Raw genomic sequence first — 26,851 nt, 5'->3', positions numbered from 1 at the left:
AGTTAGACAGTCTGTGCTCCATGGCTTCCATGTGAATAAATAAATAGAAGTGATGCAGCCATTCTCTCTCAAGAGTGACATAAATTCCATTTAATGCTCCATCCAAGTCAGAGGAAGGTACGTTATAGGCCACCTTCTATTGTTAGAAGGCTGACAGAATGTATGCTATGACAGAAAGACACTACTACCCTTGCCTGGTGTGTGATGAGAAAAGATGCAAACACACTGGGCAGAATCAAAGCTGCTATTGTTCCTACAGGAAAACCCACAGCTGGCCCTTCAGAGCCACGCTCTGACCCCTGCTCTTTCTGTCAGGATGAAGGTGTGTAGTTCCTCCAACATCACCTTCCACCTCCTAGAGTATTCCTCTGCAGGAGAGCGCTCCCCTGAGCTGTTGGGCCAGGGTCCTCCATGGATAGATGGTCTGTATCTTCAAGGCTGCCTGACCAAACCCTTGAGGAGACATCAAGTTTAGGAGATGGACTATGAGCCCCCTGAGACCCCCAAGGCAGAAGCCCTTGAAGAGACCGTCAACTCCCAATTTAGCTTCTTCTTTTTTTTTCTTTTTCTTTTCTCTGTGTGATATGGTGTGTGGTATTTTTTGTCATGAGTGTACATATATGCTCATGTGTGCATGTGTAGACCCAAAGGTGACACTGGGTATCTTTTTTCAACTGTTCTCCACCTCGTTTTGTTGGTTTTAATTTTATTTTTCTGTGTTTGTTTGTTTGAGACAGAGTCTCTATATAGCCCTGGATGTCCTGGAACTCACTGTGTAGACCAGGCTGGCCTCAAACTCACAGAGATCCACTTGCTTCTGCCTCCCAAGTGCTGGGATTAAAAGCATGTACCTCCATGCCAGGTCACAGTTTGGCTTTTAAAATTAATTAATTTAGTGTGTGGGTATGTACGCACACATGCATGCACGTGCATGCACATATGTGTGAGACATACATGCCACATTGGTGAGGGGCTCAAAGAACAACTAGTAGCATGTAGGATGTTAAAATCAGGTCATCGATTTTGGTGCCAATGCATTTACCACTGAGCCGTCCTGCTGTCCCTCTACCTTATTTCTTGAGTCAGGGTTCCTCAGTGAACCTGGAACTCACCCTGCTTAACCTGCTGTGGCAGAGCTGTTACCCCGAGAGGACAAAGAACCCTCCCACACCAACTCATGATGTGTTTCCTGTCCAGTCTCGGTCCTTCCCCAGAGACAGAAGGCCAGCATTGGCCATCTAGGAAGCACTCAGAGGACTTGCTAAAGTCACCTCTCCTTTACATGAAATGGACGTGCATGAAGGCATTTTAGTTTATTGATGAAATCAATAAAATGAGAATATAGCAGCAAGCCAATGCAAGCAATTATAAAATCTCCTACTTTTCTATGTTTAAACTAAGTTGTCTTAAATAGTCTATAGCAACTAGAATCACAAGGACACATGAGGGGCTGCATCACTTCTGCCACAATGCCTGTGGCCATTTTATTAGTAATCCTCTAACAAAGTCTCCCAGTGCAGAGTGCACATAATTATTTAGAACCCCCATCACTGCATTTGGCCTCTTGTGTTCTCTTATAAATAACTGTGCCTAAATATAAGGATTTGAGTAGAACTGAGCAAGCACGGCCCCAGCACTTATCCCTTAAACAATCCTGGAACAACGCCTTGAGCTGGCGAGGGCAGCAGCCTGCCCCAAGCATACCCATGGCTGTCCTTTAGTGCCCTGTTCAGGCTGTGCTGCTTGGGGGTAACTAACTTCAATTTTAAACTGGTGTAAACAGGTAGGGCTCATGAGAGCCGGTGACTAAAAGCTCGGTGCTGGGCTGCTCCCTCCTGTCCCCTCCCTTCGGTGCTGGAAGAGTGGTCTGTTCTCTCAGCACTGGACAGAACCTTAGAGCCTTTTCTTGCCTCGAAACAAGGTAGTGGATTTCAGAGTGGTTTTAGCCACTGCTGCATGGCCTGCAGTCTCGGAGCTTTTCTCTGGTTCTGCTTTGATTTCAGCAGACAGGAGTTTGCTGGATGATGAGTTTGAAGAGGTCATGCCAACACTCTCTGCAGCAGGCTTCTTGGCTGCATCGGTGGGCTACGAATTAAAGAAAAAGCCTAAATTAATTTTCAGGTGTGAAAAGGTATACATACATATAGTAACTGAGGGAGCAGGAGACAACAGCATTCCACAAGACTGTGATGCAGGGGCATGGCCCAGAGCTTGGGTAATACAGATCAAAGCCTCTTTACTACTTTCCTGAGAACCAGGGTGTTTAGAGCTTGTTATGATGAAATCCTTAATTATTTAAAGTTCTGCTGTGGGAAACTCACTAAAGGCTCTTGAAGGTCTGCACAGGGACGCCCACCTGGACACAAACACACCATCGCATTCCATGTCTTCAGACTTACAGACATTACTCTTCCCAGCATGAGTGCAAAGTGGCTGCACTCGGCCGGCCCTCACACTCTCAAGCCCGCCTCTGCATTCACTCCAGGGACAGGCTTCTCTTGCCAGTCAAGTGGGCAGCTTTGTGGACGTCTGTGAGTCTCAACTCCTCACTGGTGAAAGGGGTAAAACAATATTTGAATGTTCACTTCATGGGACTGAGTAGCGCTCACTGAGAGAACTGTACAGGTTTTTCAGCAGGAAAGCATCAGGCTGAGGTGACCTTGTTCTCTCAGGTCATCCCACCCTGTGGGACAGGAAGAAGCAGGCTACAGTCCTACAGTCACAGGGAGACAAGGTTCGCTTTGACCTTAGGCTCATTTAAAGAGTGATCATTTTAATTAAGTGAGGCTGAGCGGAGAGTTCTAAAGAGCAGGGACTGTCCCAGGGGACCTGCAAAGCAGGTCAGAGCAAGCTTTCACCTACACAGAACGACACGGGAAAGGGCATGCATGCAACATTTTAGAGAGCACTGTTTTCAAAGAGTGGGAAAGATCACACAAGGCACTAGACAAATTGCTCAGGTGTTTTCTTGATCTTCCTGCCTTTTGGGATACAAAACGTATGCATTTGTCTATTGAACAGAAGTTCCTAGGGCTGCAGCAAAACTTTAGGGCATCTTCACCCAGGTACCGTATTTGAAAAGGAGGTGTGCTGACGGGTGTGTATTGTAGACACTACTGAAGTAGGGTTTCCTCAGAACATCCCTCAGGCCTGACACTACAGGACTGATTTTTGATCAGGCAACACGCTAAGATGTCCTATGTCTTGAAAAAAATTATATAAAGTTTGAAATGTAAAAGGTTGTTTACTCTTCTCAAGAAAATATGCAAATTGCCTCCATTGAATTCTTTCAGGAAACAGAAAATTGAAAAGAAAAACCCCTACCATTTAATAAGGTAGCTCCTATCACCTCACCAAAAACCCAGGCTCATTAACAGGACACAAGCACAACACCCTGAGGTGCTGCTGCCTGGCTGGGGATCGCCTGCTTTCCTGAGACATGGGAGCTGTCTGGAATTTTCAGTTCATAAAATTTAACTAACTTTACACATAAATACTACCTAAAGGTGAAGCTGAATGCAACCCTTGTCCTACTGGGCGTGCCAACTTGGATACTGAGTCGGTGAGGAACTGCTTTACTGTGTATCCACTCCAGCTAGCACTCAGAAATGGGAGCAGAGGTCCAGTCATTGGCTTTTATGTGTATATTCATGTCTCGGTGGATGTTTCTATTCTTCAGTGTTCTGTGGTTTTTTAAAAATACATTGATTGATTGATTGATTGATTGATTGATTGTAGAGGCTATGTGTGCTTGTGCCATGGTGCATGTGTGAAGCTCAGAGACAATTTGTAGAAATCAGTTCTCTCCTTCTACCACATGAGTGCGGTACTGTGAGTCCCAGTGAAACAGTGGCAACATCTGGAATGTCTGCTGTGAAGGTAATGGCCAAATGACTATGATGTATCCAAAAACCCTGACATTCCCTGCCCAACCTGAAGAGAGTACAGGCAAGAATTTGGGCAGAGTGGTCTTCAAGATAACCGCCAGTTTATTAAAAAGACGTCAGGTGTGGAGGCATGTTTGCAGTGCACTACCGTGTATGGGAAAGGGTAAAAGAAAGCTGAGGATGAGTTAGGCTGAGCCATCAGAGGTTTTCTTGCTTCCGGTGGAACTCACAAATGGGTGTGTGAGCCTCCCGCCCTGCCCGGAAGGGGACGTACACTGTGCATCCACAGCATTGGTTGTGCTTTATGATGATGCTTTTGAATTAACTAGGAGGCAAGAAAGATATTTTTATTAAACCATGAGAATGTTTTATGTATTTTTAAAGATCACTAAAAATATAAATAAATACACGTGGCTGATGGATGTAATTTTCATTTTGCTACGTAAGAAAACAAAAATATGTTTCTATGTTAATAGCAACTAGACATCTTGGTAGTTTCAGTTCCCCTACCATATTTTTTTTTTCACAAAATTCCAAGAACTACACCACAGTCATTTGGCCAGTACCTTCGCAGCAGACATTCCAGATATTGCCACCATCTCACTGGGACTCACAGTACCGCAAAGCGCAACTCCGAGGCAGCTGTACCCACCCACACTTTCACCTCAGCACTAAGGGTCTGCTTTCTTTGTCAGTTTTGTGTTCATGTGTATTAAGGTTGGTATAGGCAAAGATAAAGATTTGTTCTTATTTATGTGTATGTGTGTGTAAGTGTACGCTGCATGTGTGAGGGACTCAGAACTGGAAGGGGGCATTAGATTCCCTGCAATTGAAGTTACAGAATTCTGTGAGCCACAAGGGCACTGGGAACTCAAACATGGTCTCTTAAGTGATAAGCTGTCCCTCCAGTCCCAACAGCCATATTTTAAATAAGTCTCAGAATCTGCCATTAAGCAGGTGTACTGAAATCATGGTATCTGTCCCTTACTACCTGTTAGCCTCAGTGCAATTACACTGGCCTTTATGTGAACATTTACTGCGTAGAAGCCTCTGTGTCTATGGAAGGGATTTTCTGTGTTCTCGCCACTTCTCTTTGCTCATTGCAGTTGTATCAGGGTTAGCTCGCAATTGTTTAGAAAGCTGAATCCTAAGGGTTCGCTAGAGTCTGTGCCTCTGCCCTGCTTCATTGCTGGAACCATCTCTGATGCTAGCACATCACAGGTGCGGAACCACCATGCTGGTGCCCGCGCCCTTGGACACACTCTCTTCACAGGGCTTCTTTTCTCCTTGGAGTATAAATGGCTGAGGCCAACTTCAGCTCCCAGAGTTTTTCTAGAATTGTGCCAACCTTAATTTTTCAGGGATTTCTTTGGTTAGAGTATAGGTCATCTAAGTCTGGAATTTTCCTTTCTTCTCTCATGGCTGCCTGGGTTCCCTTGGGGATCTTTGTTGTCACTGACACAATTTTACAGTGTTATAAGTAATAGGACAGAGAAATGAAAAGTGAAATTGCCAGGGCTATGAGATCTTACAGGTCACAAAAGACAAACAGGAGAGCTGCTCCTGCAGCTTGCCCGGAGCAGGGGAAAGAGGGCAGCTTTCCCTTCATCAACTCCGGGGGAAGCTCCTACATGGCCATCTACTCACCAGCCCATGAGGGGACTGAAAAAATCACGCTGTGTACTGTAAGCAGTGGACAGCAAAGCAATGGCCAGGAAAACCTGAGAATCTGCAGAATCAGGAAGAAAGCCCTTTATCCTTATGTAAGCCACGGGGAAGCCATAGCAGCCCACACAGATAGAGTTGCTCTACCAGCTGGCTGCTAATGTGACTGCCGGTGGGGTGTCTTTAACGATTCTTCAGCCTAAAACGAAATGGAGAAGACTATATAGGAAGGAAAAATCCTCAGGGCTTGGGAGATTGCTTCATGAGCTCGAGAACCAAGGTTCTGTTGTAGAAAATATTTAACCTCAATCTGGGTTTCTACCCCGCCTTTGACCATTCAGTTCCCACATAAAAGACACGAATTTTAGATTTATAACAGTCTTGATCAGCACTAGAGCTGGGCAGATGTCTACACTCTAAGCTATTTGTTTTTACCTGTCTATCAATAGCCCCAAGTTATAACTTGCCATAGTCCACATGGGCCACTGAACTCCAAGTTAGGATAAAAGTTGAGTTAGTTACGAAACTTTAAATATATGAAGATAGGACAGATAATAGAAATTTTTCCTTAATTGCCAAATGCTATGGATTGGACATTATAAATGTATATCATACCTTATAGTTTTCATAATTGTTCCATAATTGTTATAAGTATTCAATTTATACTAGAAAGAAAAGGAGCCTTTTATTGTACTAAAAAATGGAATTGTAGAAAGAATATCTTGTGTATTGTATGAACATATCATTTGTCAATTAAAACCCATGGCCTATGGCTTAGGCAGAAAATGAGGTGAGACATCAAGAAAAGAGAAAGGACTCAGATAAAGCCAGGGATAGAGATTCTCTGGGAATATGTGAGGAGACAGGTGCATGGTACCTGAGCATAGGTAACCAGCCATGTGGCAGAATGTAGGTTAAAATAATTAGGTTATTTTAGTTATGATCTAGTCAGAGAAGAGCCTTGCTATATTGCCAAGGTATTTGTTAATATATTTTGAGTCTGAGTCTTATTTCTGGGAGCAGAGATCTGGGAGGCAGAACCAGGCATAGCTTCTACAATGTTCAAGTCTCTAGGAGCCATGTGACAGCTGAATAGCCATCTATAATCACAGAACTTTTGAGGCAGAGTCTGGGGGTCCCTGGAGCAAGCTGGCTAGCTAAATTTGCCAGGATGGGCAAGCTTTGGGCTCAACAAGAGAGGTGAGCATGATCAAGGACGGTACTTAGTATTAACTTCAGGTCCCCAGTACACCTGCACACACACATATATGGGAACACACACACACATACCACATCACATCACACTGCATATACATGCAAGAATAAAAGAAAAACAAAACTACAGTGTGGCATGAAGAAGTGGGAGACCCAGCGCTGTGGAGCTGCATCCTAGTTCTGTATGCCACTGGTCAGGGCAATCATGCCAGGGCCACTCCCAGTAGTGTCGTGATTGGTCATCTGATAAAGATTCTTAGCATTTGAGACAGCTAGAGTGCAGGTGGTCTGACTGCATACAGAAATGGGAAAGATGATCCCACAAGTTCCCTTCAGTTTTGCCTTTTTCTAATTCAGCACCCTTGGCCTGATTTCCGCCGTTCATATTATTAATCATGAAAGGGGTCCATGTGTGCGAGGAAGATATGTAACAAGAGACTGGGATGAATACACACATTTCAGTGCTCACTGGTGTAACTTCAACCTGATGAACTTATCTGGTGATAATGGATGCAAAGCCTGTGAGCTCTCAGCACATCCTGCAAGTTAATACCAAAGTGTGATTACTAGAAACTGTTACCATTCCTCTGAATTTTGAGTAAAATACATGCTATTTAAGTAAAGTGGTTTATCACCATAGCAACCTCTTCTAGAGTCACACATTCAAATTATAGGCCTGCACAAGGTCCAAATGACAAAATTCTGATACAAGTTTTCTGCTATAGTTTTGCTTACAATGGCCACCCATCTTATATCTTGTTCCTGTGGTTTTCAGAAGTCAGAAGAAAGGAGAGGGAAAGCAGGAATGTGGGAGATCAATGTGAAAATATACAGACTTTACCAGGTGACCCACACAAAGATCTGGGTCTTGCATAGAGTTAATGAAAGTAAAATTTAACTTGCAAATTAGAAAAAGATGTAAATAGCTTTCTTTTCTTTGCAGTAAGAGTATAATTTATATACAGTAGGATACAAGAATCAAAAGTATGTTCTGAGGAGTTCTGACAAACACACAGACTCAGGTAACCAATGCCACCATCAAGGCATAGCAACTCAGGGTGAGAGGCCTTGCTACACAAGAGAACACTGAGGGCACCCAAGGCCCTGGCCTCAGTCTCCTCTCTAAAAATCAATCTTGCAAAGGCCCTTCATGGTCCCACTCCATCCTCTTATTTTATTCTGGGGCCACAGTGTTCTGATATTTTTAAACATAATTAGTTTTGACTCTTAAAACATCACACAAATGAGAGAAGAGCCCAATGTGTGAATCTTTGTGTCTGATATCTTTTGCTTAAAATGTTAATTGAAATTTAACTTGAAAACATTGTGGTGCTAGAGAGATGGCTCATCAATTAGGGTGCAAATTGCTCATGTTTAAACAAAAGTTTGGGACATAATATCCATGTCAGGTGGCTCCAGAGCATGGGACACCTTTTCCTGGTCTCTGCAGATATCTGTACTCATAGTCACATAACACACACAAACTTAAAGTTAGTTTTTAAAATCCTACATTTTAAAATTGCATGCATGTGTGTGCATGTGTACAGTTTCCGCACATTTATGCAGGTGTGTGTACCTGTGTGTGCCTGTGAAGGCCACGATTTACTTTAGATGTCTATTGCTCATCATCTTAGTGTTACATGTAAATTATTTTATATATATATATGCATATATATGTGTGTGTGCGTATGTATGTTATATGTGTATATGTATATGTATATGTATATAATTTTATATGTATGTATGAGTGCCTGAACATATGTATGTATACCATATGTATATAGGTAACAAGGAAGACCAGAAAAAAGAAGATCCACTGGAATTGGAGTATAGGAAATTGTAAATTGCCATGTTGATGCTGGGAACCAAACTCAGGTCCTCTGGAAGAACAGTCGAATCATCTTTCCAGTCCCCATCTTATTTTTTGAGAAAAGGTTTCTTAGCAATTGGCACAACTGGTGGTCCAGCACTCCCCTGACATCATGCTGATTCTACCACTCAGTGCTAAGATTATAGGCATGTGCTACATTTGGTTTTCTACATAGATGCTGGGATCTGAACTCAGGGTTTTATTCTTCTTTTTTTTCTTTCTTTTTTTTTTATTACGTATTTTCCTCAATTACATTTCCAATGCTCTCCCAAAAGTCCCCCATACCCTCCCCCCCACTTCCCTACCCACCCATTCCCATTTTTGGCTCTGGCGTTCCCCTGTACTGGAGCATATAAAGTTTGTGTGTCCAATGGACCTCTCTTTCCAGTGATGGCCGACTAGGCCATCTTTTGATACATATGCAGCTAGAGTCAAGAGCTCCGGGGTACTGGTTAGTTCAGAATGTTGTTCCACCTATAGGGTTGCAGATCCCTTTAGCTCCTTGGGTACTTTCTCTAGCTCCTCCATTGGGAGCCCTGTGATACATCCAATAGCTGACTGTGAGCATCCACTTCTGTGTTTGCTAGGCCCCGGCATAGTCTCACAAGAGACAGCTATATCTGGGACCTTTCAGCAAAATCTTGCTAGTGTATGCAATGGTGTCAGCGTTTGGAAGCTGATTATGGGGTGGATCCCTGGATATGGCAGTCTCTAGATGGTCCATTCTTTCGTCACAGCTCCAAACTTTGTCTCTGTAACTCCTTCCATGGGTGTTTTGTTCCCAATTCTAAGAAGGGGCACAGTGTCCCCACTTTGGTCTTCATTCTTCATGAGTTTCATGCGTTTAGCAAATTGTATATTATATCTTGGGTATCCTAAGTTTTGGGCTAATATCCACTTATCAGTGAGTACATATTGTGAGAGTTCCTTTGTGATTGTGTTACCTCACTCAGGATGATGCCCTCCAGGTCCATCCATTTGCCTAGGAATTTCATAAATTCATTCTTTTTAATAGCTGAGTAGTACTCCATCATGTAAATGTACCACATTTTTTGTATCCATTCCTCTGTTGAGGGGCATCTGGGTTCTTTCCAGCTTCTGAATATAATAAATAAGGCTGCTATGAACATAGTGGAGCATGTGTCCTTCTTACCTGTTGGGACATCTTCTGGATATATGCCCAGGAGAGGTATTGCTGTATCCTCCGGTAGTACTATGTCCAATTTTCTAAGGAACCCCCAGACTGATTTCCAGAGTGGTTGTACAAGCTTGCAATCCCACCAAAAATGGAGGAGTGTTCCTCTTTCTCCACATCCTCGCCAGCATCTGCTGTCACCTGAATTTTTGATCTTAGCCATTCTGACTGGTATGAGGTAGAATCTCAGGGTTGTTTTGATTTGCATTTCCCTGATGATTAAGGATGTTGAACATTTTTTCAGGTGCTTCTCTGCCATTCGGTATTCCTCAGGTGAGAATTCTTTGTTCAGTTCTGAGCCCCAGTTTTTAATGGGGTTATTTGATTTTCTGGAGTCCACCTTCTTGAGTTCTTTATATATATTGGATATTAGTCCCCTATCTGATTTAGGATAGTTAAAGATCCTTTCCCAATCTGTTGGTGGTCTTTTTGTCTTATTGACGGTGTCTTTTGCCTTGCAGAAGCTTTGCAGTTTCATGAGGTCCCATTTGTCAATTCTCGATCTTACTGCGCAAGCCATTGCTGTTCTATTGCTGTTCATTGCTGTTCAGGAATTTTTCCCCTGTGCCCATATCTTCAAGGCTTTTCCCCACTTTCTCCTCTATAAGTTTCAGTGTCTCTGGTTTTATGTGAAATTCCTTGATCCACTTAGATTTGACCTTAGTACAAGGAGATAGGAATGGATCAATTCCCAATCTTCTACATGATAACAACCAGTTGTGCCAGCACCATTTGTTGAAAATGCTGTCTTTTTTCCACTGGATGGTTTTAGCTCCCTTGTCAAAGATCAAGTGACCATAGGTGTGTGGGTTCATTTCTGGGTCTTCAATTCTATTCCATTGGTCTACTTGTCTGTCACTATACCAGTACCATGCAGTTTTTATCACAATTGCTCTGTAGTAAAGCTTTAGGTCAGGCATGCATAGCATATTTTTCCAACCGAACTACCTCTCCATTCCTAGTTAAATTCTTTATTGATACATTTGCAGATTCTTATATTATTTTAAGGTTTAAAACATTCATATAGGCATTGGTAAATCATTTTTTTAGCCAAGCATTATTCTATTATAGTGACATGCTATATTCTACTATACTAATGTATCATTTACCTGTTCTTTAATTAATGGACATTTAGATTGCTCCTGCTCTTAGGCTGTATAATAATTTGTTATAAATATATCCTAAAATATATCAGATACTTTACAATCTTTCTGTAAATCTAGGATTGCTGGGTGAATGACAACTGAATGTTTAACTTTATAAGTAATACCAAACTGTATTTTGAAAGGATTCTTCAGATGGTGCATTTGAATTTTCATCAGCAATGTAGGAAAAATACACTTTTCCATGTCCTTGTCATGTCCATGGCTGACTAGCTAGCCTAGCCATTCTACTCTGTAGGTAGGATGGCTTGTTGCAGTATTGACAGTTTCCTTACATCTGTGGTGAGGAGCATCCATAAGATGCTGTTGGCTCTTGGCACTCTCTGTTCAAGCCTTGTAACATTTTTAAAACCTGAGTTGCCTTATCACTGTTTAGCAATAGCAACTTTCTTAGTTATTTTTCTATTGCTGTTAAGGGAAAGCATAGACAAGAAAACTCTTACAAAAGAAAGCATTTAATGGGGGCTTGATTATGTTTTTAAAGGGTTAGTCCATTGTCATGGTGGTGGGAAGCAGACAGGCATGGTGCTAGAGCAATACTGGAGAGCTTTAACTCACACTCTGATCAATAAGCAGGAGAGAGGGAGAAACAGAGACAGAGAGAGACAAAGAGAGGGAGAGACACACACATAGAGACAGAGGAGAGAGAGACAAAGACAGAGAGACAGAGACTGAGACTTGGCCAAACTTGGGTTTTTGAAACCTCAAGCCCACTCCCAGTGATATACTTCTTCCAACAAGGATACACCTAATCCTTCCCTAGACAGTGCACAAACTAGGGCCTAGACACTCAAATACATGAGCCTGTGGGGACCACTTTTTTTCAAATTGCCACAGTAACAGCAATCATATTTTGGATACAAGTCCTTTGCTAGATGAATTTTTGAAAATGTTTTCCCCTGCCGATTGGTCATTGTTTTCCCCTTATGCTTTCAGTGCTCAGGAGTGCTTACTTTGTATGAAGTCCATCCTATCAACTTTTAAAAATGCTCTCTGCACCCTAAGAAATCTTTGTCTACTTGTTGGATGAAAATAGTCTCTTGGAATTTATCCTAGCAATTTTATGATTATGTCTACCTATCACAAACTAATTTCATTTTCATCTAGGAGATCCAATGTCAATTTCATTATTTAGATGGCCTAACATTCTAGAACTACTTATTAAAAAGAATATTTCTTCTCCATTGAATGTTTTTAAAACTTTTAAATCAACTGGTCATGTAAGTATGGGTCTATTTATGTATGCCTACTTTTATCCATTCATCTACCTGTCTGTCATTAGACAATCACCACATGCTATTGACTATTGCAGCTGTATAGTAAGTTGAAATCAGACCATGTAAATAAGTCCTGAAAATGTAGGCTTTTCAGTTTGGTTGAGCTGATTTGGGTCTTAATGTAGCTACAAATAAGCTTTAATTAGAAAAATTTATTCTAATTTTAATAAGAAAATCACATTTTGACAATTTCAGTTGGAATTGGTTTAAAGTTATAAATCAATTCAGGAAGAACTGACACCCAAACAATACTGACTATTTCAGTCCATGAACATGGTATATCTCTCCTTTGTCAGCCTTCTTCATCTTAGCTCAAGAATATTTTGTGGACTTGGATGCAAAATAGTTTGTGAGTAGTTTGTTGCATTTATCACGTTGTTTTGTAACAGTATTCCAAACGGCATGCTAAGTTTTTGTTCAGGGTTTCTGTGTCTATTAGTGAGAGATACTGGCTAGCAACTTTCTTCTCTTATAACATCCCTGACATGTGTATATTAATATCATTCTTACTGTATAAATTTGTTGTTCAATAGTCTCAAAAGATTATATGAGTTTCCTCATTTCTATATTAAACACTTAAAGAAATTAACGATTGAGTTCTCTGGGAATGTTAACTATTTATAGGGAAGATTATAATTTAAATATTTTATTTACAAATAAATATAAAATGATTTAGGTTTACCATGTCTTCTTGTATATTTGTTTGTGGTTTTAAAATAGACATTGGTGGTTTCACTTAAATTTTCTAATCCAAGTGGTGATAGTGACGCAAGCCTTTAATCCCAGCACACAGGAGGCTGAGGCAGGCAGGTCTCTATGAATTTGAGGCCAATCTGATCTACAGGGCAAGTTCCAGGACAGTCAGAGCTATACAGAGAAAGCTGTTTCAAAACAAAACAAAAAAATGTCTAACCTGGCTGGCTGACTCACATCTGTGACCTCAGCATTCAGAAGCAGAGGGGGAGAGTCTCTTCAAGCTCGAGGGTGGTCTGCTCTACACAGCATGCTCCAGACCAGCCCGTCTCAATGATCTCACCTCTCCAAAACCCCTCAGAAACAATGAAAACAAAAAACAAAAAACCTCCTTTCTACTTGATGACATAGTTTGTGTGTCAGTAAGCCCGAAGCTTGTTGTTGGGAGCCAGGGTAAAGGACAGATGGTAAGTAACAACCTAAGTGGAGCCCGAGGGAGCTGTCAGAGCAACCGTAAGCTGCCTGGTGTGTGAGTGCCTGGAACTTGGGGGAAGTGAACAAGAATGGCAAATCCTCCCCCCAACAGCTGACAGTCAAATCTACACATTCACGATGCATAGCCAACCCCAAGAAGGATGGATGTGAAACCATGCTTAGCAATAACATAGCACTGAAGATGAAGAGAGAATCTTAAAGAGGCCAGAGAAAAGGGCCATAATGCACACAGAGAAAGAACATCTCGATCTAGCAGACTCCTAAGAAAATCTGACAGCCAGAAAACATGGAACAAGCTTTAAAGTGTGGACCAAAAAAAAATCACTAACCAACCAAGTACACAGATTAGAAACCTGTTAGACCCTAAATTTCACAAACAAGAAATCTCCTAAAACATTGAAGGCAAAGCCAGACTTTTCCAGGGAAAGAAAATGGAGAGGATTCAGCATCAGAGGAGTGGAGGGTGGCAGAGGAGCCCATGGACCTGAAGGAAAATGATGGCAGATGGAAACCCAGATCCTCGGAAGGAAGAAGCATAGCACAAATGCAAATGGCTGGCTAAATAGAAAAGACTTTTTTTGCTCTTAATTTCTGGAAAATAGACATGACAGTTTAAAATTAAAAAGATACTTTTTTCTGTGTAGTTTATAATTGTGTAGATAAAATACATCCAACAATTATAGTATAAAGGCAGAGATGAGGAGACCAGTAGAATACACGTAGAAGGGATGCATTACTCATTATAGTCAGTGTTCTTGTGGCACAGTCAAACAGCCACAAGCCCTGGGTCAGCTGAGCAAACGCTGGGCTTGGGAGGCAAGGAAACAAAGGATTTGCCAACTTGTCCTTCAGTTAAGGGACTATAGGGACTGTAGGTAAGCTGGCAGTGAAACCTTAGCCTGGTCCCAGAGGCTCCTGGGTGGGGATGGGGACCAATAGTTCCTTTGGAATAGCAGACTTGAGGTGAACAGGAGTCAAGTTTGCTTCCTCACAAGGCTTCCAGCTATTACAGCTACTACAGCGAAAAGATGCAAAGCTTGCCAGAAAAAGAAAAGGTGCACCAGGCACAGGGCAGTGCATAGCTCCAAGTGCCAGCACTCAGGAGACAGAGGCAGGGGAGCGCTGTGGATTTGAGGCCAGGCAGGACCACCTAGTGAGTCCCTCTGTCAAAAAAACAGTGGGGGAGGGAAGGGGGAGGGGAGGAGAGAGGGAAGGAGGAAGGGGAGGGGAGGGGGGAGGAGGGAGGGAAGGGGAGGAGGGGGGAGGGGAGGGGAGGAGGGGGGAGGGGAGGGGAGGGGAGGGGAGGGGAGGGGAGGGGAGGGGAGGGGAGGGGAGGGGAGGGGAGGGGAGGGGAGGGGAGGGGAGGGGAGGGGAGGGGAGGGGAGGGGAGGGGAGGGGAGGGGAGGGGAGGGGAGGGGAGGGGAGGGGAGGGGAGGGGAGGGGAGGGGAGGGGAGGGGAGGGGAGGGGAGGGGAGGGGAGGGGAGGGGAGGGGAGGGGAGGGGAGGGGAGGGGAGGGGAGGGGAGGGGAGGGGAGGGGAGGGGAGGGGAGGAGAGGAGAGGAGAGGAGAGGAGAGGAGAGGAGAGGAGAGGAGAGGAGAGGAGAGGAGAGGAGAGGAGAGGAGAGGAGAGGAGAGGAGAGGAGAGGAGAGGAGAGGAGAGGAGAGGAGAGGAGAGGAGAGGAGAGGAGAGGAGAGGAGAGGAGAGGAGAGGAGAGGAGAGGAGAGGAGAGGAGAGGAGAGGAGAGGAGAAAGGAAGGTTCTGTGCCTGGAGAAGTCTAGACACAGAAGGCCCAGGCCTCTGAGTGTCCTCTACAACCAGAGTCACTCAGTTTGCCTGCCATCTGCTGGAAGCCGGTTGTGACTGTGTGAAATAGCTATCAGCAGGCTATGTAGACATGTAGACATAAACTAGGACTTTCACCATGGGCTGATCATACATGCACACTGTTTTCACAAATAATTTAGACACAATGGTATTTTAGAAACTACCTGAAATCCAAGTTCCCAAATATCAGCTGAGAACAAACCTCAAAAATAGGCCTTTCCAGGACACCAGTTGAAGCTAGCAATCCAACTCTTACATGCATGAGCCTCTGGATCTGATCTCCAGGAGCCCAATGAAATAAACAGAACATAGCCATCTGACCTGCTATACTAACTCTACTACATAACAAGCAACTGTAAAAGTGTCCAGTTCCCTAACAACAGATATTCCTTCTTTACAAACCGCAGAGCTTGGCCTTTCTAGGCTGGACTTAAGGCTGTGGACAGAGTTCAAGTGTGTTTCAAAACCTTCATACCTCAAGTGCATGTGGCTTCCCGTGGCAGGTGGCAGCAAACCCAGAAAGCATGTTACCTCATGCAGACACTTGGGGTCTCTGCCTCCATCACACTCCTTGAGGCTTGTCCCATCAGCCAATGTACATCACACAAGCACCTGCACTAGAGGAGAGAACAGCCCTCCTCTGGTCCTGCAGGGAACCCACTACAGAGGCAAGGGCATTAGTGAGACAGCTTCCTGGTGAGGTTGGAAAGAATCAGAACAACAACAGCACAGAGCCCTGTGGCTCTCACAAAACTGAGAGGTCAGAAGTATCACTTCACCCTAACATTCCTTGGCTTACTAGCTTATTCCCATGTACTATCAAAATAAATGATATAATTAAGAAAAACTAAATTTTGATAATATTCTATGTAAAATCTCTAGTAATATGAAAATTTAGGCAACACTGTGTTTAGAGTGTCACATGACTGATTTCATTACCCCTGAGCAGAGGATGGTATACTATTCACAAATGAGAGAATGGAGGCCTAGAGATGACCCACAGCAAAATGATGGGGATGGTAAAACATGGTCTGAGACCCAGCAGCTGCCATGGAGCACCTGCACAGTTCATTATTAAGACACTCCGGGTTCTGTTATTGAACATGTCTTATCCAGGGTTCTATTGTTATGATAAAACACCAGACCAAAGCATCCTGGGGAGGAAAAGGGTTGTTTGGCTTACACATTACAGTCCACTGAGTCAGGACAGGAACTCAAATGGTGTAGGAATCTGGCAGTCAGGAGCTGATACAGAGGCCATGGAGGAGTATTGCTTAGTGGCTTGCTCCTATGGCTTGTTCAACCTGCTTTCTTGTAGAACCCAGAACCATCAGTCCAGGGAAGGTGCCACCCATAATGGGCTGAGCTTTCCCCCATTAATCACTAAGAAAATGCCTTATAGGCTTACCTACAACCTGATCTCATGGAGGAATTTTATTAATTAAAGTTCCCTCTTCTTAGAAAACTTTAACATGCGTTAAGCTGACATAAAACTAGACAGTAAGACACATATGCCCTACTGAAATGCTTCAATACTAGAATATGAAAATGAACAAAACTTTTACATTATAACTGATTCTTTTGGACGCAAGAGGCTAAAATTTAATTTTTCATGAAAGAAAATGTTTTATGATATTCAACTACAATTCAAAGAAATGATGTTTTTCATCATGAAATCATAATCAAGATGTCTGTATGATTCAGTGATTTAACTTAGGTAGTATGAAGTTGAAGCACTTTTCTCTTTGGAGAGACTCCATGAGAATACCTATCATCCATCACAATAATTTTTCAGTTTCCAAGCAACCTAGCTTTCTTAAAATAACCACTTCATATGTCACCTCCTACAACCTTGAGGCCACATTTTCAGTCTATGCAAAAAGATACCTAACAAAAGAAAATAATCATAAAACAATTTTCATTTTCATTAAACAAGTTCATTCAAGATTGTGTCCAATAAACAGTTTAACGTCAAAGAGGTTTCCTGTTATGAAGCAAGAGTTCAGGTTTGCAAAGGAACTCTGCTCCATCTAGAGTCTAGCCGTCTTTTCACTGTATGGGAAGCTACATTTTAATTACAGAGGTTTGTTCCTCTCCAGCTGCTTTATGGGATTATGAATAATAAAAGAATGATGCCCTGTATAAGGAATGGCTAAGGGCCTACTGTTGACAGTCACGCCACTGCAGTAAACAGTGATGTGCCAGTGTCCTTTCTGAAGATGAGCACCCACTGCTGCAGGAGTGAAAGCTAATGCACCTCTAGTGCAGGTACTTGTGCGATGTACATTGGCTGATGGGACAAGCCTCAAGGAGTGTGATGGAGGCAGAGACCCCAAGTGTCTGCATGAGGTAACATGCTTTCTGGGTTTGCTGCCACCTGCCACAGGAAGCTGATTAAGGCTCTGTCTCGGCAGTTAGAGGATTGCCAACAACATGTCCTCCACATATACAAAACAACATGTACACAGGAGAACAGTGCTGCACCAGACTACCATCACATAAAGGAAGTAGACATGAAGAGGGGCCTTGTTGGCTGGGGGGATAAGGGGAGGAATGACTAACACTTAGGACCATTTGAGGGGCCATAGTAAACCTACTGAAGAAACTTCCTAATATATGTGATACAGGTACAAAATAATGGGAGAGACTGTGTCCAACCAGACCTCACTAGCCACCAAGTGAAACACTCAATGCCAGAAACGGATTATACCTAGTTGAGTTATTAACCAAAGGTGCACCAAGGAAACTCAGAACATCTCAGACAATTACCAAGGCTACTGACTGCTCTCCACAAATTGATGGTATGGCCCTATTTCTGAAGACAACATATAGAAGAAGAAGTTGAGCTGGTGTTTAACTAGAGTCTTCACCACTACTGAACAGCATTCATGGTGCTGGAAGGTAACCTGCACACTATCAGTGAAGAAATTTAACTCTCAACACAGCTACAAACACTGTGATCTTGCAACCTGCCAGCAAGATGGGCTGGTGCAATAGAGGTATGAGCATTGGGGTAGTGAACAGCTCTCTGATTGGATCTGAGGACCATTCTATGAGAAAGAATTCACATCTGACAAAGCTTGAGAGATCAAGAACCTGAGACTGGATAGGGTATGGGCCTAAGGGGACAAAACCAAATACTATTGTTTTGCTAAAGGAACAAAGCAATAAAATTGCTCCTAATGATATACTGCTATCCCATAGATCCGTGCCTCACTTAGCCATCACCAGAGAAGCTACATCTTGCAGTAGATTGGAACTAACACAAGGGATCCCAAACTGGATAATATGCAGAAAGTTAGAGACTTTAGAGCACTTGGTCCTAATGGGATATCCTGATCAAACTTTCCTTTCAGAGCTCGGGTCGCTGTGCTCTGTGAAAGATGTGGACAGACTGTAAGAGCCAAAGGGGTGAATGATTACAAAGAACCAGTGTCTTCCAGACAGAATGGGACTGATGGACATATGAACTCAGGGAGACTGAACGTGCATGCACATGTCTGTACAGGTTCAAGCCAGATGGCATCTCAGTGCTGAAAGGGGGAAGTAAGCACAGGTCCCACCCTCAGCCAAAAAGCTATCTGTAGTTGATACCCACTGGCAAAAGAAAAATTACTTTTCTCCAGTGGAGTCTCATGGGTATATTAACCACACTCATGCCCAGCAGTAAATGGCTAACACAAAATAAACTCAATGGTATTTCTAGAGACTTTTGTCTTAGATTACTCTGTTTGGGCAATTTTTTTTTTCTTATTGGTCTTTTGTTTATATATTTTCATTTCCATTTTTGTGGGTTTGAGCATTTTGTGTGTGTTTTGTGTTTCTTCTTTGGTTTTTGCTTGGTTTTGTCTGTGCTTGTTTGTTTTTCAAAGAAAAAGAAAGGGTGTAGAGTTGGGTGGGTAGGGAGGATCTGGGATGAGTTTGGGGAGGGAACAGCTATGATCAGAATATATTATATTAAAAAATTTCCGTAAAAATGAAATCACTGTCAAGATACTAGGTTTACTCAAAGGAAATACTAATGCAGAAGACAACTTTCTTGCTATTTCAGTGCTGAGTTGGAGATTATTAAGATGCTTTATTTAGGAGACTTTAAGGCCTAGCTCTTACTTTCATTAGAGTTTACATACACAACTTGAATTAGAAATAATTTGCTTTCATTAAGTCTCTCATCATTGAATATACACACGATATATTAGGGCTTTGTCAGATGCCACCCATTTGAAAAGAATTTGAAGTAGTACAGGACGAGGCCTCCTCTGTCCTGCATCTTCCCACTGTGCCCGAGGAGAGTGGAGGAAGGGCATCTTTACTTAGGGAAGGAGGAAAGCTCTTAGTTCAGCTGTTCTGGTTTTAAACAAATTCTTACTTTCTCTGCTTTGCCGGGATCTTAAAGGTGTGACTACCTTGGCTTCTGAGAAAAAGAATTTGGGGACTTCTGAGACTCCATAAAAAGAAACAATGACAGAATGGAATGCAGACACACTGGGGGCCTTCCTTTTCAGCTAAAGCCAATTTTCAAATAATTTAATAAACATAAATCATATGTTTATTTCCTTAGCCTTGTTGGCACAAATTATATATATACAAAATTGCTTAAACCAAATTGTCGATAAAATCTAATCTTAGACAAGTCCCTTCCGGTCCACTCCAGTACCGGGGTGCCTTGCCCGTGGAGTCTCCAGACACCCGCAAGGACCCACACAGGATCCCCCACGGGATCCTAAGACCTCTGGTGAGTGGAACACAGCGTCTGCTCCAATCCAATCGCAAGGGACCTGAGACTGCATTAATTAGGGAAGCAAATAACCTGGTCTGAGCAGGGACACAAGTCCCTTCCGGTCCACTCCAGCACCGGGGTGCCTTGCCCGCGGAGTCTCCGGACACCCCCAAGGTCCTCACAGGACCATCCACGGGAACTTAAGACCTCTGGTGAGTGGAACACAACTTCTGCCAGGAGGCAGGTTCGAACACCAGATATCTGGGCACCTTCCCTGCAAGAAGAGTGCTTACCTGCAGAGAATACTCAGACCACTGAAACTAAGGAGAGAGCTAGCCTCCCAGGTCTGCTGATAGAGGCTAACAGAGTCACCTGAGGAACAAGCTCTAACCAGAGACAACTATAACAGCTAGCTTCAGAGATTACCAGATGGCAAAAGGCAAATGTAAGAATCCTACTAACAGAAATCAAGACCACTCACCATCATCAGAACGCAGCACTCCCACCCCAACTAGTCCTGGGCACCCCAAAACACTCGAAAAGCAAGACCCGGATTTAAAAGCATATCTCATGATGATGGTAGAGGACATCAAGAAGGACTTTAATAACTCACTTAAAGAAATAAAGGAGAACACAGCTAAACAGGTAGAAGACCTAAAAGAGGAAACACAAAAATTCCTTAAAGAATTGCAGGAAAACATGACCAAACAGGTAATGGAATTGAATAAAACCATCCAAGACATAAAAAGGGAAGTAGACACAATTAAGAAAACCCAAAGTGAGGCAACGCTGGAGATAGAAAACCTAGAAAAGAAATCTGGAACCATAGATGTGAGCATCAGCAACAGAATACAAGAGATGGAAGAGAGAATCTCAGGTGCAGAAGATTCCATAAAGAACATCAGCACAACAATCAAAGAAAATACAAAATGCAAAAAGATCCTAACTCAAAACATCCAGGAAATCCAGGACACAATGAGAAGACCAAACATACATATAATAGGAGTTGATGAGAATGAAGATTTTCAACTCAAAGGACCAGCAAACATCTTCAACAAAATTATAGAAGAAAACTTCCCAAATCTAAAGGAAGAGATGCCCATGAACATACAAGAAGCCTACAGAACTCCAAATAGACTGGACCAGAAAAGAAATTCCTCCCGACACATAATAATCAGAACAACAAATGCACTAAATAAAGAGAGAATATTAAAAGCAGTAAGGGAGAAACGCAAAGTAATATATAAAGGCAGGCCTATCAGAATTACACCAGATTTTCACCAGAGACTATGAAAGCCAGAAGATCCTGGACAGATGTTATACAGACACTAAGAGAACACAAATGACAGCCCAGGCTACTATACCCGGACAAACTCTCAATTACCATAGATGGAAAAACCAAAGTATTCCACGACAAAACCAAATTCACACATTATCTGCCACGAATCCAGCCCTTCAAAGGATAATAACAGAAAAAAACCAATAAAGGATGGAAATCACGCCCTGGAAAAAGCAAGAAAGTAATCCCTCAACAAACCAAAAAGAAGACAGCCACAAGAACAGAATGCCAACTCTAGCAACAAAAATAAAAGGAAGCAACAATTACTTTTGCTTACTATCTCTTAATATCAATGGACTCAATTCCCCAATAAAAAGACATAGACTAACAGACTGGTTTCCTGCTGCTTACAGGAAACCAATCTCAGGGAAAAAGACAGACACTACCTCAGAGTGAAAGGCTGGAAAACAATTTTCCAAGCAAATGGTATGAAGAAACAAGCTGGAGTAGCCATTCTAATATCTGATAAGATTGAATTCCAACCCAAAGTCATCAAAAAAGACAGGGAGGGGCACTTCATACTCATCAAAGGTAAAATCCTCCAAGAGGAACTATCAATCCTGAATATCTATGCTCCAAATACAAGGGCAGCATCAATGGACAGATCATGGAAACAGAAACTAAACAGGGACACAGTGAAACTAAAAGAAGTTATGAAACAAATGGACTTAACAGATATCTACAGAACATTTTATCCTAAAACAAAAGGATATACCTTCTTCGCAGCACCTCACAGGACATTCTCCAAAATTGACCACATAATTGGTCACAAAACAGGCCTCAACAGATACAATAATATTGAAATTGTCCCATGCATCCTATCAGATCACCATGGACTAAGGCTGATCTTCAATAACAAAATAAATAATAGAAAGCCAACCCTCACGTGGAAACTGAACAACACTCTTCTCAATGATACCTTGGTCAAGGAAGGAATAAAGAAAGAAATTAAGGACTTTTTAGAGTTCAATGAAAATGAAGCCACAACATACCCAAACTTATGGGACGCAATGAAAGCATTTCTAAGAGGAAAACTCATAGCTCTGAGTGCCTCCAAAAAGAAACTAGAGAAAGCACACATTACCAACTTGACAACACACATAAAAGCACTAGAACAAAAGAAAGCAAACTCACCCAAGAGGAGTAGACGGCAGGAAATAATCAAACTCAGGGGCGAAATCAACCAAGTGGAAACAAGAAGAACTATTCAAAGGATCAACCAATCAAGGAGCTGGTTCTTTGAGAAAATCAACAAGATAGATAAACCCTTAGCCAGACTCACTAGAGGGCACAGGGAAAGCATCCTAATTAACAAAATCAGAAATGAAAAAGGAGACATAACAACAGATCCTGAAGACATCCAAAACACCATCAGATCCTTCTACCAAAGGCTATACTCAACAAAACTGGAGAACCTGGATGAAATGGAGAAGTTCCTAGACAGATACAAGGTACCAAAGTTGAATCAAGATCAGGTTAATGATCTAAACAGCCCTATATCCCCCAAAGAAATAGAAGCAGTCATTAATAGTCTCCCAACCAAAAAAAGCCCAGGACCAGATGGGTTTAGTGCAGAGTTCTATCAGACCTTCAAAGAAGATCTAATCCCAGTTCTTCACAAACTATTCCACAAAATAGAAACAGAAGGTACTCTACCCAACTCATTCTATGAAGCCACAATTACTCTGATACCTAAACCACAAAAAGACCCAACAAAGATAGAAAACTTCAGACCAATATCCCTTATGAATATTGATGCAAAAATCCTCAATAAAGTTCTTGCTAACCGAATCCAAGAACACATCAAAACAATCATCCATCCTGACCAAGTAGGTTTCATCCCAGGGATGCAGGGATGGTTCAATATATGAAAATCCATCAACGTAATCCAGTATATAAACAAACTCAAAGACAAAAACCACATGGTCATCTCGTTAGATGCGGAAAAAGCATTTGACAAGATCCAACACCCATTCATGATAAAAGTCTTGGAAAGATCAGGAATTCAAGGCCCATACCTAAACATGATAAAAGCAATCTACAGCAAACCAGTAGCCAACATCAAAGTAAATGGTGAGAAGCTTGAAGCAATCCCTCTAAAATCAGGGACTAGACAAGGCTGTCCACTTTCTCCATACCTATTCAACATTGTACTGGAAGTCCTAGCCAGAGCAATTCGACAACAAAAGGAGATCAAAGGGATACAAATTGGAAAAGATGAAGTCAAAATATCACTTTTTGCAGATGATATGATAGTATATATAAGTGACCCTAAAAATTCCACCAGAGAACTCCTAAACCTGATAAACAGCTTCGGTGAAGTAGCTGGATATAAAATTAACTCAAACAAATCAATGGCCTTTCTCTACACAAAGAATAAACAGGCTGAGAAAGAAATTAGGGAAACAACACCCTTCTCAATAGTCACAAATAATATAAAATATCTTGGCGTGACTCTAACTAAGGAAGTGAAAGATCTGTATAATAAAAACTTCAAGTCTCTGAAGAAAGAAATTATAGAAGATCTCAGAAGATGGAAAGATCTCCCATGCTCATGGATTGGCAGGATCAACATTGTAAAAATGGCTATCTTGCCAAAAGCAATCTACAGATTCAATGCAATCCCCATCAAATTTCCAAATCAATTCTTCAACGAATTAGAAAGTGCAATCTGCAAATTCATCTGGAATAACAAAAAACCTAGGATAGCAAAAACACTTCTCAAGTATAAAAGAACCTCTGGTGGAATCACCATGCCTGACCTAAAGCTTTACTACAGAGCAATTGTGATAAAAACTGCATGGTACTGGTATAGTGACAGACAAATAGACCAATGGAATAGAATTGAAGACCCAGAAATGAACCCACACACCTACGGTCACTTGATCTTCGACAAGGGAGCTAAAAACTTCCAGTGGAAGAAAGACAGCATTTTCAACAAATGGTGCTGGCACAACTGGTTGTTAACATGTAGAAGAATGCGAATCGATCCATTCCTATCTCCTTGTACTAAGGTCAAGTCTAAGTGGATCAAGGAACTTCACATAAAACCAGAGACACTGAAACTTATAGAGGAGAAAGTGGGGAAAAGCCTTGAAGATATGGGCACAGGGGAAAAATTCTTGAATAGAACAACAATGGCTTGTGCTGTAAGATCGAGAATTGACAAGTGGGACCTCATGAAAGTGCAAAGCTTCTGCAAGGCAAAAGACACCATCAATAAGACAAAAAAACCACCAACAGATTGGGAAAGGATCTTTACCTATCCTAAATCAGATAAGGGACTAATATCCAATATATATAAAGAACTCAAGAAGGTGGACTCCAGAAAGTCAAATAACCCCATTAAAAAATGGGGCTCAGAACTGAACAAAGAATTCTCACCTGAGGAATACCGAATGGCAGAGAAGCACTTGAAAAAATGTTCAATATCCTTAATCATCAGGGAAATGCAAATCAAAACAACCCTGAGATTCCACCTCACACCAGTCAGAATGGCTAAGATCAAAAATTCAGGTGACAGCAGATGCTGGCGAGGATGTGGAGAAAGAGGAACACTCCCCCATTGTTGGTGGGATTGCAAGCTTGTACAACCACTCTGGAAATCAGTCTGGCGGTTCCTCAGAAAATTGGACATAGTACTACCGGAGGATCCAGCAATACCTCTCCTGGGCATATATCCAGAAGATGTCCCTACCGGTAAGAAGGACACATACTCCACTATGTTCATAGCAGCCCTATTTATAATAGCCAGAAGCTGGAAAGAACCCAGATGTCCCTCAACAGACATAGTGTGGACACTATGCCCCTTAGAATTGGGAACAAAACACCCATGGAAGGAGTTACAGAGACAAAGTTTGGAGCTGTGATGAAAGGATGGACCATCTAGAGACTGCCGTATCCAGGGATCCATCCCATAATCAGCTTCTAAACGTGGACACTATTGCATACACTAGCAAGATTTTGCTGAAAGGACCCAAATATAGCTGTCTCTTGTGAGACTATGCAGGGGCCTAGCAAACACAGGAGTGGATGCTCACAGTCAGCTATTGGATGTATCACAGGGCTCCCAATGGAGAAGCTAGAGAAAGTACCCAAGGAGCTAAAGGGATCTGCAACCCTATAGTTGGAACAACATGATGAACTAACCAGTACCCCGGAGCTCTTGTCTCTAGCTGCATATGTATCGAAAGATGGCCTAGTCGGCCATCAATGGAAAGAGAGGCCCATTGGACTTGCAAACTTTATATGCCCCAATAAAGGGGAATGCCAGGGCAAAAGATAGGGAATGGGTGGGTAGGGAAGTGGGGGGCGCTATGGGGGACTTTTGGGATAGCATTGGAAATGTAATTGAGGAAAATATGTAATAAAAAATATTAAAAATTAAAAAAAAGAATAAACAGGCAGAGAAAGAAATTAGGGAAACAACACCCTTCTCAATAGTCACAAATAATATAAAATATCTTGGCGTGACTCAACTAAGGAAGTGAAAGATCTGTATGATAAGAATTTCAAATCTCTGAAGAAAGAAATTAAAGAAGTTCTCAGAAGATGGAAAGATCTCCCATGCTCATGGACTGGCAGGATCAACATTGTAAAAATGTCTATCTTGCCAAAAGCAATCTACAGATTCAATGCAATCCCCATCAAAATTCCAACTCAATTCTTCAACGAATTAGAAAGAGCAATCTGCAAATTCATCTGGAATAACAAAAAACCTAGGATAGCAAAAACTCTTCTCAAGGATAAAAGAACCTCTGGTGGAATCACCATGCCTGACCTAAAGCTTTACTACAGAGCAATTGTGATAAAAACTGCATGGTACTGGTATAGTGACAGACAAGTAGACCAATGGAATAGAATTGAAGACCCAGAAATGAACCCACACACCTATGGCCCCTTAATCTTCGACAAGGGAGCTAAAACCATCCAGTGGAAGAAAGACAGCATTTTCAACAAATGGTGCTGGCACAACTGGTAGTTACCATGTAGAAGAATGCGAATGGATCCATTACTATCTCCTTGCACTAAGGTCAAGTCTAAGTGGATCAAGGAACTCCACATAAAACCAGAGACACTGAAACTTATAGAGGAGAAAGTGGGGAAAAGCCTTGAAGATATGGGCACAGGGGAAAAATTCCTGAATAGAACATCAATGGCTTGCGTAGTAAGATCGAGAATTGACAAATGGGACCTCATGAAACTGCAAAGCTTCTGCAAGGCAAAAGACACCATCAATAAGACAAAAAGGCCACCAACAGATTGGGAAAGGATCTTTACCTATCGTAAATCAGATAGGGGACTAATATCCAATATATATAAAGAACTCAAGAAGGTGGACTCCAGAAAATCAAATAACCCCATTAAAAAAATGGGGCTCAGAGCTAAACAAAGAATTCTCACCTGAGGAATACCGAATGGCTGAGAAGCACCTGAAAAAATGCTCAGCATCCTTAATCATCAGAGAAATGCAAATCAAAACAACCCGGAGATTCCATCTCACACCA

General features: G+C 42.1%; 1 protein-coding gene across 2 annotated transcripts in view; it reads right to left on the bottom strand.

Moving 5' to 3' along the window:
- Positions 1 to 1,442: 1,442 nt before the first annotated feature.
- Positions 1,443 to 26,851, bottom strand: part of Stk33 (serine/threonine kinase 33) — a 77,410-nt gene continuing 52,001 nt past the window's right edge. For both annotated transcript variants that reach the window (XM_021168465.3, XM_085841420.1), the window contains one exon: positions 1,443 to 2,085. In XM_021168465.3, the coding sequence (XP_021024124.1) occupies positions 1,894 to 2,085 (192 nt within the window). In that variant the 3' untranslated portion in view covers positions 1,443 to 1,893. The remainder of the gene's footprint in view (positions 2,086 to 26,851) is intronic.

This window comes from Mus caroli, unplaced genomic scaffold (assembly GCF_978045245.1).
Source record: "Mus caroli unplaced genomic scaffold, Mus_caroli_1 scaffold_8, whole genome shotgun sequence".
Lineage (NCBI taxonomy): Eukaryota > Metazoa > Chordata > Mammalia > Rodentia > Muridae > Mus > Mus caroli.
The sequence above is the reverse complement of the archived record's forward strand: the minus strand, read 5'-3'. Positions and strand labels throughout refer to the sequence as shown.